This window comes from Sapajus apella, unplaced genomic scaffold, assembly GCF_009761245.1.
Source record: "Sapajus apella isolate SASKATOON/1434 unplaced genomic scaffold, GSC_monkey_1.0 scaffold12, whole genome shotgun sequence".
In the NCBI taxonomy this organism is placed as follows: Eukaryota; Metazoa; Chordata; class Mammalia; order Primates; family Cebidae; genus Sapajus; species Sapajus apella.
The window spans coordinates 36,962,135-36,975,105 of NW_022436952.1; the positions used below are offsets into that span (position 1 = coordinate 36,962,135).

The window sequence follows — 12,971 nt, forward strand, 5'->3', positions numbered from 1 at the left end:
TTTTTTTTTTTTTTTTTTTTTTTTTTGAGATGGTGTGTCACTCTGTCGCCCAGGCTGGAGTGCAATGGCATGATCTCAGCTCACTGAAACCTTTGCCTCCCAGGTTCAAGCGATTCTCCTGTCTCAGACCCCGAGTAGCTGGGATTATAGGTGCGTGCCACCAGGCTCAGCTAATTCTTTGTGTCTGTAGTAGAGACAGGGTTTCACCATGTTGGCCGGACTGGTCTCGAACTCCTGATCTCGCCTGGCCTTATTTTTGCATTCCTATAAAATGAAAACAATATAAAATACATCCTTGGATTGTAATGATGTTATCTTGAAGGTGTTGTGACATCATTAGAAAATATGTTGTCTCACAACCCAAAAAATTATATCTTAACTAAAAGTTACTCATCTTATTTTTGAGACAGGGTCCTCGCTCTGTCACCCAGGCTGGAGTGCAGTGGTGTGATCTCAACTCACTGCAACCTCTGCCTCCTGGGCTCAAGTGGTCACCCAATCTCAGCCTCCCAAGTAGCTGGGACCGACCACCCACAGGTGCAGGCCACCATGCCTGGCTAATTTTTGTACTTTTTTTTTTTTTTAATTTAACCATGAAATAGCTCTCAGGAGATCCTGAGAACATGTGCCCCTACTTTTTGTATTTTTTGAGATAGGATCTTGCTCTGTCACCCAGGCTGGAGTGTAGTGACACAATCATGGCTCACTGCAGCCTCTGCCTCCTGGGCTCAAGTGAGCCTCACACCTCAGCCTCCTGAGCAGCTGGGACTACAGGCATGAGCCACCATACCCAGCTCATTTTTTTCTTTTTTAAGATGTTTGTTTCACTATGTTGCCCAGGCTGGTCTTGAACTCCTGTGTTCAAGCGATCCTCCTGCCTCACCCTCCCAAAGTGCTGGGATTACAGGCATGAGCCACCTCACCTGGCTCTCCTCTTCTAATAATAGTTTTAATAGGCATTGTCATCCAACTCCAGCTGAAAAACTAGTTTCTTTCCTGTGAGTAGAGACCCGTGTTGTAATATAAGGAAAACATCAATGCATAAAGGGAAGGAAATCCATTTATAAAATTTGTCATTGTTACTTGAAAAATAATCAGCAGAGCAGCAACTGAGATCTTGTTAATATCAATGGTAGGCAGATTCTTGGCCAAGGAAGTTTAATAAATATTAACATTCAGAATTGCATTGTTCACAATATTTATTTGAGAACTCATAAGTTGACTGATAGCAAATCCCAGACATAAGCTTTCCAATTTTTGACACAGTATTAGATTTCTTGTGAAATTTCTGGTTTGAATTTAACCACTAACTTCTTGTGTTTCCTAAGCTTAAGGAAAGTGAAGAGATGAAAAAAATAACATTTTCTCCTAGCCATTGCTCGTCTGTCCTCCTTTTCTCTTCCAGATATTCCGAGTGGTGTGCATTTGTTTGGGTAATCCACCAGAGACATTCACCTGGGAGTATCGAGACAAAGATAAAAATTATCAGAAGATTGGCCCCATAACACCCTTGGAGTTTTACAGGGAACATGTCAAGCCACTCTTCAATATGGAAGATAAGGTTGGAGAATGACATTGGTAGTCACTGGCTGTTTACTTTCAACAACTGTTAACCACAGGGAGTGGTATAAGATTCTGGGTTAGCATGCATGATTATCAGACTAGACAATAAACAGTTTTCCCCACTTCTTCTGAAGTATTTTATGCACCTAATGAAGTTGGTGGTGCCAGGATTTATCATACTTTCCCCATTGTTCCTCTTCAGAGACTTTTTAAACTGTAAGACAGCAGTCGCTTTAATTCCCACATGTGCCCCTGTTTAGGACCAGAATCATTCTCAAGTGCAAAGACGATGGAGGTGTATTGAGTGTTTCTTACTATGGATTCAGAGCACTTCTGTACTGAGGTCCCCTCTGGGACCTCTTGTTGAAGGGACTAATCATAGTTTTTCCTCTTCCCTTTAGGTAGGTCTTCCTCATCTGCCTAGCAGGATGATTCCTTTTATTGGCTTCCTGGTCCTGTTTAAAGCAGATGCCTGTTTTGTAACTTGAGAGCAGGAGCCTTGTGATGAGCTCTCCAATTTTCCTTACTCAGTGCATGTAATTTTTCAGAATTAGTTCTGGGGGCCAGATGCGGTGGCTCACACCTGTAATCCCAGCACTTTGGGAGGCTGAAGCAGGCGGATCACCTGAGGTCGGGAGTTTGAGAACATCCTGGCCAACATGATGAAACCCTGTCTCTACTAAAAATACAAAAATTATTTGGGCATGGTGGCGTACGCCTGTAATCCCAGCTATTTGGGAGGCTGAGGCAGGAGAATCACTTGAACCCAGGAGGTGGAGGTTGTAGTGAGCCGAGATCATGCCATTGCACTCCAGCCTGGGTGACAGAGCGAGACTCTGTCTCAAAAAAAAAAAAAAAAAAAAAAAAAAAAAAAATTAGTTTTAGAGCAGTCCCTGCCTGCAGGAAAAACAGATGTACCTCCTGTACCTCCTAAGTTGTCTCTTACAAGAATTAGAATAATCAGGGGCCTCTTTCACATGTATTTTGCCACCTTTTGTTTCTTTGTTAAATAACAAAGAAATTGTTAAATAACAATGTGGCTGCAGTGCTTAGCTTATAGGCAGAGATGATGAGCTTGATGCAAACATGAACCTAGAGGAGAGCTACGTCTTGCTTGACATTCCTTGTTTTGTGCTCTAATCAATATGTTCTTGATCTCAACAGATTTGTTTAGTGAATGACCCTAGGCCCCAGCACAAGTACAACAAACTTTACACCGTGGAATACTTAAGCAATATGGTTGGAGGGAGAAAAACTCTGTACAACAACCAGCCCATTGACTTCCTGAAAAAGATGGTTGCTGCCTCCATCAAAGACGGAGAGGTTGGTATTGTTTTTGTATCTTTGAGGTTCAAACATCTTTTACTTCTTTGGTGTAATAGGAAGACAGGGTTTATGTTGACTTTCTTTCACCCTCTTTCTTCTATTTCTAGGCTGTGTGGTTTGGCTGTGATGTTGGAAAACACTTCAATGGCAAGCTGGGCCTCAGTGACATGAATGTGTGAGTGTAGGAAATTTAAAATAGAAAGTCACTTGTGGGTTGTTGCTGTTGGAGTGTGCTCTTGTTACAAAATGACTCTGCTGAGGTTCATCCGAAGATTAAGGTTGGCCTAAGGGCATGTCTCTTTCTTTGCATCCTATAGAGTTTGAGGATTCATAGCAGAAACTCCACATACTTAAATACTCTACCCCAGGACATCAAGATCACACTTTGTATCTGAGTGGAAATTGTTGGGTGTTCCTAAAAAGCCATCCTCTATGAGAAAGACACTTTTAAAAAAATAATTGAGTACTGTGTAAATGTGTTCAGTGCATTTGAGAATGTAATGAAAGATTTTCCAGAGCTCCTGTTTGCTGTCTTACTTTCGTAACTTTGTATTCTGTTTTGACAAGTGGGACTAATTTGCATGCATATTTTAAAGCATTCCTCCTGGTCATTTATGACAGTGAAGGTTCATTCCTGAGCTATATAGGATTCCTTGACTGTTAAAATTCACCATTTTGGGGTTACTTATAAGTAGTTGTTACTTGTAGGAAGTTGAATAAATATCTTGATAGAGAAATCTGCTAAAAGAGAATTAATGAGGTTTAAAAATTTTTGAAAACAGATCAAACTCTCAAGTGTGTCTCTCACACCAATTAGAACAAGCAAGGTCCTCTCTTACCTGTACTTTGCCTTTTGTTTGTTATTTAACAATGTGAGTGTAGTGCTTACGCAAAAATATCCCCAATATTTTGGGCATTATTTATTTAAATTTTAACCATCAATGATATAAAAGTATTCTTGCTTAAATGACAATGTAAACTTGTCAACTTCTGATGTAGAGAATATTTGTTTAATCATCTCCTTTTTTCCCTGCATACTCTTGTGACACATAGAGAATAGACTCCCACTGAGAGACTAAATTCTGCATGTTCCATATTCTTTCTGAAGAGCTACAGCTAGAGGCTTATTTATTTGGAGCTGTTGAGCCCCTTCAGTTTCTTCTGAATTCCTTTTACAACCAAAAGCCAGTTTTCCCTGTGATGGTCCTCCCTTTATTTTGTACTATCATTCTTTTTACAGCTATGACCATGAGTTAGTGTTTGGTGTCTCCTTGAAGAACATGAATAAAGCAGAGAGGCTGACTTTTGGTGAGTCACTTATGACCCACGCCATGACCTTCACTGCTGTCTCAGAGAAGGTATGACCCTCAGCATGCCTGCTGGAGTGTTTGCACAGATGGATCCACATTCTCCTGCAGACTGTTTACCCAACAGAGCTTCATTCATAGTGTATATGATTTCTGTTCCAGGAGGTGGAGGTTGCAGTGAGCTAAGATCATGCCACTGTACTCCAGCCTGGGTGATGGAGTGAGATTCTGTCTCAAAATGAATGAATGAATAAATAAATAAATAAGTAATATTAAAAAGGTTTTTAGCCGAGTCCTGTGGCTCACTCTTGCAATCCCAGCACTTTGGGAGGCCAAAGTGGGCAGATCACAGCCTGGCCAGCATGGTGAAACCCTGTCTCTACTGAAAATACAAAATTAGCCAGCCTTGGTGTTGTGTACTTGTAATTACAGCTACTCAGGAGGCTGAGTCAGGAGAATCACTTGAACCCGGGAAGCAGAGGCTGCAGTGAGCCAAGATTGTGCTACTGCACTCCAGCCTGGGTGACAGAGTGAAACTCTGTCTCAAAATAAAAATAAACAAACAAATTAAATAAATAAATATTTTTCAAATGAGGATGTTTTATAACTAAAGCTCTTTAAATAAAAATTTTTTAACTATATAGAGAGTTCTTTTTTTTTTTTTGAGACTAAGTCTTGCTCTGTTGCCCAGGTTGGAGTGCAGTGGCACAATCTCGACTGACTGCAACCTTCTTTTCTCAGGTTCAAGCTATTCTTCTGCCTGATTCTCCTAAGTAGCTAGTACTACAGGTGTGTGCCACCACACCAGGCTGATGATTTTTTTTTTTGTATTTTTAGTGGTGACAGGGTTTCACCATGTTGGCCAGGCTGGTCTCGAACTACTGACTTCAAGCAATTTACCTGCCTCAGCCCTCCCAAAATGCTGTGATTACAGGCATCAGCCACCATGCGTGGCCGAGAGTTCTTTTCTGAAAAAAGAAAAAGAAGACCTCTTGTAATTTGCAAGAGAAATTCAGCTTTTTATCATTTCTATCTCATAGAATATTTGTATTTTTCAGAAGTAAAAATAAATACTTCACTGTCATTTACTTGGGAACATTCATTCTTTGATTAGCATGGTTTATTTCCTTAGGAAAATGGAGCTACCTTACATGCTAATAGTATAAAGCAGAATTTATATTATTATAACTGGAATTTTATATTGAACATTTTTCTCTTCATTCCACTAGAGTTTTTGATCACTAAAACAAGTTTGAACTACGCTTGAGTAATAGTACAGAGATAAATGCATACTAGTGGTTATATTGTCACAATTTTCTTTCTTTTGTTGCTGATATCATGGAATCCCTATAAGGGAGTTCCAGGTATTATCATTTTGTAATTTTAGATGACCCAAAGAACAATTTGATCTAGGTCACTGCATTGGCCAAAATTCATTGGTGAAGGGGAAACATCGGAAACATTTTCAGACTTAGAGTAACAAGTAACTGTATCACTTTAGGTGACATCGACTCTAACAGTGATATTTAAAAGGAAATTAAAGTTGGACTACAGTGGGGAGAATAGACAACCAAAACAAACATATAATATGGCACCTGTTATATACTATATGTATACTATATAACAATATGGTTTTAAAGGATTTGGTGACAAAGAGGATTAGTACAGGTAAGGGTGTTTGCAACTTTTGAGTTTATTGTTTGTTGGCACTATTTGTGAGACAGAAAATTACTGAGATCCAAGAAAACTGCCAAGAGTGGAGTGTTTGGGTTAGCAGAGCCAAAGAGAACCAAATCCCATATAGTTGAGACTCATCATATAGTTATTTGCAAGTGGGAGTTGACAGATGAAATCATTAGACGATAATACAGGGGTCAGTGCTCTTCTCATGCTACAAATATTTAAGTTGCTTTGACATCAGTAAATGTCCTGGGTAAACATGAAAGAGAAAAGTCTTTTCCCAAATGGAGCCTTCCTCTTGTCCCTCTCTGTGTCACTGTAGTAAAGGCTGTAAATTAAGGTTGTCATGATAAGTATCACTGTCTCTTTAAGAAGATGAGGCCGGGCGCGGTGGCTCAAGCCTGTAATCCCAGCACTTTGGGAGGCCGAGGCGGGTGGATCATGAGATCAAGAGATCGAGACCATCCTGGTCAACATGGTGAAACCCCGTCTCTACTAAAAATACAAAACATTAGCTGGGCATGGTGGCGCGTGCCTGTAATCTCAGCTACTCAGGAGGTTGAGGTAGGAGAATTGCCTGAACCCAGGAGGGGGGGGTTGCGGTGAGCCGAGATCGCGCCATTGCACTCCAGCCTGGGTAACAAGAGTGAAACTCCGTCTCAAAAAAAAAAAAGAAGATGAAACGAGCTTATTTTAATAATGAAGATGGAAGAAGGAGAACAGTAGAACTGCCTGGCTTTTGTTTATGAAAATAGTCTTTTTACTTTTGCTTTGCCATTCAGTCTCTTCTATGAAATTCAGTATTTGTGTAACTGCATCAGTAAAAGAACACATTTGGAGAGTGTCAGTATTTGGTTTCCCCAAGTAGAAAATCGGGCAGTATGATGAGTTTATTTTGTTTTGTTTAAGAAAGACTCTGACAATGTTTTAGAATTATTCCTAAAATAAAGTAGGATGCATTTGCTTTAATCAGTATTAAAAGCAAGAATCCCCAGCTTCAAATGGTGTTTACTGCTTTTAGTGGCTTAATAGATTTTTCTTAGTCAAGTAGCACTTTTACATGCTTATTTTATGTATAGAATAGAAAGGATAAAATAGTATTTATTATTTTGTTAGTTTATTATGTTTTTGCCCCAAGAGATTCAAATTTCATTTCTGTTGGAGTATCCCTTTGGTGACAGTAGGAAATATGTGGCCCTGACCAAGTATGTCCTGCCTGTGTAGAGCAGGCTACAGAAGAGTTAAAATTATGTGACACCTCAGCAGGGAGAATCTGGCTTCAGACTGCTTACCATCATCTGCTTTTTTGTAGGATGATCAGGATGGTGCTTTCACAAAATGGAGAGTAGAGAATTCATGGGGTGAAGACCATGGCCACAAAGGTGAGCTCAGTTTGGTAATACTAACTCCAAGTGATTGGGTCTGCTGTACTCTGCCTCTCTGGGTGTCAGGCTGCTTTAGTATGGAGGATTTCTCAGTAATTGGCTCCACTGACTAGACTATGCTACAGAAAAATCTGAGGATCTGATTTGACCGCAGGATTCCCCTGACCAGTATGGCATGCCTAAACTCCTTGACTCTGAGACCGCTATGTGCTACATTTGTTGCAAACTATGCTGACCCTCCCCTCTTTGTAGATGCTTGGCTAGTGAGGAGGTTGACTGCCCTTGCCAGGATACTTGATATACGGCGTTTGATGCATTGTCATCTATTACATCGGTACTCTAGAAAGTCAGAAGCCTTCTGCATGGGAGAATGGGACTAGCAAGAAGCTTTCTTTAGGCATTTATTAGAGACTCCTTAGAAGTTATCATGCCTAAAGTGGAAAAGAATGCTTTGCTTACTACTTAGAACTTTTTAATACTGACAAATCAAAACCTAGGGAAAAGTCATAACTTACGCTAACTAGACTAAACAAAATAACACAGGTAATATGTGAGGTGTAGAAAAATTTTAAAATAGAGATTTAAAAAAATCTCTAATAATCCAACCACCTAGAGATCACCATTGATTAACACTTCAGGGTATATTATTATAAAATTTTGAGACCATGTTTTTAAAGACTGTCTTTAGTAATTGATCAAAGCCTTTTGAAGGAGATTTTACACTTTAATTTTTAGGGTTCCAAACCAAAAGTGGCAACTACCATGGCATATGTGTACATGTGAGCGTGTAGATGCATGTGTGCTGGTGGCATTTTGTAGCCAGCTCTTTCCCAGAGTCCCTTTTTCTTTTAGCCAGTGGATTCTGTCTAGGAAAAACATTAACTGCAGCTTAGTAGACTAGTTAGAAGACTGAGAGGAAACAGGTAGGAAAGCCAGAGAAGATTCACATTCAGAGCTTTTTGGAAACAAACTTTAGCATACATTTTACCCAACAGGAATTAGCCAGGCATTTTATTTTTTAAAAAGGAAAGAAAAGGAGATTTTAGCAGCTCTTTGTTGTTACCCCACTCTGTATTTAGAATAGTGATTTTCCAGCTATGTTCCTCACAGCCCTAGGATTTACAAGGATAAAGGAAGAGGAGGAGGTGTGGAGATTTGGACATGAGCATATGGGACTTCCATAGCTCGTATTTGAAAATTGCTGGTTAGAAGAGCCTGCTAAGCTGAGTTTTGAACTTGACAGCACTCTAGTATGTTGATTGGGCAGCACAGGCTTGTATATGATAGCCAAAATCTGAAGACCATTTATTTGTCATTCTAAGGCTTTTCATCTCCCTATGAGAGTAATCACTGGTGGACTTTGGCTGACTGCCCCTGGGATCTGCTGTGAACCTCAGCAGCCCAGTGTTTATGTGTAAATGAATACAAGTGTTGTTACTGCATTTCTCATCATCATCAGATAGTTTCATATTCACCTTCTGTGATTTCTGTAATTGTTCTGTGATTTCAGAGGTACCTGTTAAATTAACTATTATGAATTAGAATACAACATTTTAAAATTGGTGGTTTCTTGTAAGGTGAATTTTAAGACGAATATACATTAGGATCAGTACAGAAGGCTTTAAACCTCAGCAAAGCTAGCAGACAGTAAAAATAACTCACAATTTACTTATATCTGTAAGTTGGTGATAGTTAAGAGATGGATACTTTTCTTAAATTTGAAAGATTAGATTATTTGTAGCAAACATAAGATACTGAGTTAAAGTTTTCTGTTGCTTCCAATGATCCCTCTGAAGCTTCTGTTTCATTTCTGGTCTAATTTGGTTCCTGTAATTGGGTTTGTTATTGTATAGGTTAGCACTTAGGAAAAGAAGTAAAGTTACATTTGTTTAGATGAGCCTGGATCCATCATTTTGTAGTCAGTGAGGTTGAAGATAGTAGTGTTTTCTGTTTAAGAGAGGATAGACACTTGTTAAATCTGGAAAATGTGGTTTTTTGTAGTGTGAGTTAGTGTCTTTATTATTTTGAACCTAAATATTTACTCTTAAAGATAATTTTAGGTCTCTTTACTGTATATAATTTTTCCATTTAGCTTTACCTCTTTATTTGTACTTAAGTTTTGCTTCTGCTAACTGACTCATTTCATTATTATGCTGAGAGAACTGCATAATACAGGGTCTTGGTATCCCTATAACTTGTCTGTAATCCGTCTTAGTGCAGCTATCTAGTAAAGAGTAACTTTTTTGTTGTTCTCAAATAACTGAAATGCCTGCGATTAAGCACAGCAAAGCATTTCAGAGGACAGCCAAAAGATAATAGAACTAGAGTGGGGGTAGGGAGTCGTTCATTTAAAGCCAAAATAAATTATTCTCATGTATTTCTTGGTAATGTTCTTTCTGACTTAACAGGAAGGAAGGAAAGAAAACATGATCTAATTTAATTGGCACACTTGGTCTGACCTTAGGAGAGCGCATAGTATGTTATTATGTTGGCAATGTGTGTTTACCTCAGCAGAGCCTTCTTGTCTGTCATCCTAGTGGACATTGGCTGGCACATCTGAGGCAGGACCTCTTTTTGTGCCCTCTTGGGAGACATGACAACCTTAAGAAGCATTGCTGGGATTTTGTTTCTGTAGATAACATTGTTAACAGTTTGTTGCTATTCTCTTTGGGATTCCTGACTATTAAGATGGATGTTTCTGAAAAAGTGGTGTTGATAATACATGTTGGAGATAAACGGAGCAAAGATACCTGGGCAAGCTGCCCTTCCCCTCTGCCCAGCCCTGGCTTTGGTTCTCCCCATTGGTCATGTTCATGGCCCTCTTGCTCAGAAACTGTTTTGTAACAGATAAACTATTTCGCAAAATGGACAGAAGGTTTTGTCTGACCAGGAGAGATATAAAAGGAGAAATTAGTTTTTGCCTTACTGTACCAGTTGGATAACTTCAAGTTGATGAATTCTAGTATTCATTGTCAGTTATACTGAAAATTGGATGCATATCTAACACATAACACCAACATGGGTTTCTTTTCTCTCCTGCTCGTTAAAATACTTGACTATGCATTTTGTAGCTTGTTAATGGATCATATCAGAAATGGATTTCACAGTTAGATGAGGAACAGACTTTGGGATTTGATATATTATCTTTCATTTTGAAAAGTTGACAAAAATATTTTGTAAAATAAGAATTTAAAATCTAGAAAATCATCTTTGATTCCTCTCATTCTTAGAAATTCATCTGAGAAGAGCCTAATCTTTAAGCCACAGTAACCTGCAGATCCCCTAGCTAGTAAATGTTAGAGCCAGAATTATAACCCAGATGGTCCTGCAGCAGAGCCAGTTTTCTTAACCACTAAACTGTGCTTTCTCTCAACTTCTCTGTTCTAGTGGCGTGTTGTCTACTCATGAAATAACAGGTCAATTCATGGTCATTGGTTAGCAGAAACAGTGAATGAGTAGATAGAAAACTGTATAAAGGACCTGGAGATGTGTAAATGTCTGGCGTTGGGAGGAAAGGCGCGTCATTTTTGGCTGGGAATTTGAGTACAGAGTGGAGAATGGGGCATTTTGTGAAGGTTTATGTCCTGTGAGGGTTTGTGTCCCATGTTAGCACGTTGTGACTTTAGCAAATAAGAAACTGCATCCACTCAAAATTTTCCTGAATTTTGTCCATGCTGCTTTTTGATAAGGTTATTTAGTTCTTAACTTTTTATCTTGGACAATTTTAAACATATGTAAAGTAAACAGAATTGTGTTAAGGGGCTCGGCATATGCCTGTCACCCAGCATCAGTAGTTACCAATGGCATTTTGTCATGCAAATAACAATGTATTTGATAGTCAGTCAAGCAGTTCCTAGGTGGTCTTTCTAATGAACCAGCCTTAAGATGAAACTTTACTTCTTTGTGATTGATTCACTTAGTTATGAGATTGTGTTCCATTTCTAGAGCCTGACACAGCAGAGCTCTGAATGTGGAATTATCATAAGATAGTTCTTAAGTCTTATTTGGTCTAGTTGCTCAATATGATAAGTAACAACTTTTAAGTAAAGATACGGGGGGATATTATCTAATTCTGCAACGTTCACTGAAGGAAAATACTTACGTTTTAAAAATTTTGTCTCTCCTGGTTTTCATTTTGAACCAAGGTTGAGTTTTCCATTTTTCACATTGCTTTTGTTCCTTTCAGATACATGAACATTTGAAATTGTTTCTAATTCACTATCTTTTCTTACAAATGAGCCTCTCTGTTCCTGATTTCTTTCATTTTAGTAAAATTTCCAGACTTCCTTCTAGAAAGGAGCCCTCTTAATGATTTCAGTTAAAGAGACTTTGGCATGTTAGAGATTAGAAAGAAACATGTGACCAGTTCAGATTATATCTAGATTTCTGCTGCTTTCTAAAAACCAATGTTATGACCTATAATTGTCTCACCAGCCAAACTGCCACATGTTATTTTAGAGATGGCATGTTCAAAGCTAGGCACAAAACTGAACACATTATTTATATAATACTATGTTGTAGAACCAGGTGAGTTGTGGAGAGACAGTTACTAATAATTAATCCCGATTTTAGATGCTGGGCAGTAATTGAACTCCTTGCAGTGTCACATTTCTGTATCAGTAACATGGACAATTATTTTGTTTCTTTTTATTTATTTATTTATTTATTTAAGACAAAGTCTCGCTCTTTCGCCAGGCTGCAGTGCAGTGGCACGATCTCGGCTTGCTGCAACCTCCACCTCCCGGGTTCAAGTGATTCTTCAGCCTCAGCCTCCTCCACGCCTGGCTAATTTTTGTATTTTTAGTATTGGCTAGGCTGGTCTTAAACTCCCGACCTTGTGACCCACCCACCTCGGCCTCCCAAAATGCTAGGATTACAGGAATGAGCCACCATGCCCGGCCTACTTTGTTTCTTTATAGCTCCTACAGTTTGTATGGAGCCATCAAATGAAATAATGTATGCAAGCATTTTTCCAACTGTATACTGTTCTATAAATCTAAGGAGTTATGATTAGCCCGTATTTCTGTCAGAGGTACTCAGGACATAAAGCAACAGGGCATCTGGCTTCATGCGAATTCGTAGTTTGCTAATGTATTCGTACTTATTTCTCCTCATGACATCAGATTAGAGTAACTCAGGATGTGAACATGGGTGATTATACCCAGGTTTTATGTGAAGAAACTGAAACTTATTGACAGTTGTGTCTTATTCAGGTTGTACAGAATCAGAGATAGAATTGGAATTCAAATCTCTTAATTTGACACACACAGCTTCCTTAAAAGTATATATTACTTACAAAAGACATTATTTGCAGGTCTGTTTGAGGTTCAGTTCTGGATCTCTAGCTACAAATAATGGAAATTATAGGCAATGTTGGGCCAAACTTGCTGAAACAAGAGTGAATTGTAGAACTTAAAAGCAGAGGTTTCCGATTTCCGGGAAAAGGGCAAGATGCAAATTTATTTTGTCACCTCAGAGGGCTTCATGTCTCTCAGGCTTGGGGACAGTGTTGCTATCATCAAATCAGGATATCTGGGTTCTTTCAGAAGGGCTTTTTTGTTGATGTTGAGACAGAGTCTCGCTCTGTCCCTTTTTTGTTGTTGTTGAGATGGAATCTTGCTTTGTCCACCCAGGCTGGGGTGCTGTGGCGCGATCTCAGCTCACTGCAACCTCTGCCTCCCAGGTTCAAGTGATTCTTGTGTCTCAGCCT

General features: G+C 39.0%; 1 protein-coding gene across 2 annotated transcripts in view; it reads left to right on the forward strand.

The window, feature by feature from the left end:
- The window catches only part of BLMH (bleomycin hydrolase), a 45,551-nt gene that overhangs the window by 18,777 nt on the left and 13,803 nt on the right, over positions 1-12,971 (forward strand). For both annotated transcript variants that reach the window (XM_032280987.1, XM_032280986.1), the window contains exons 7-11: positions 1,406-1,561; positions 2,728-2,886; positions 2,997-3,064; positions 4,130-4,247; positions 7,189-7,258. In XM_032280987.1, the coding sequence (XP_032136878.1) occupies positions 1,406-1,561; positions 2,728-2,886; positions 2,997-3,064; positions 4,130-4,247; positions 7,189-7,258 (571 nt within the window). The remainder of the gene's footprint in view (positions 1-1,405; positions 1,562-2,727; positions 2,887-2,996; positions 3,065-4,129; positions 4,248-7,188; positions 7,259-12,971) is intronic.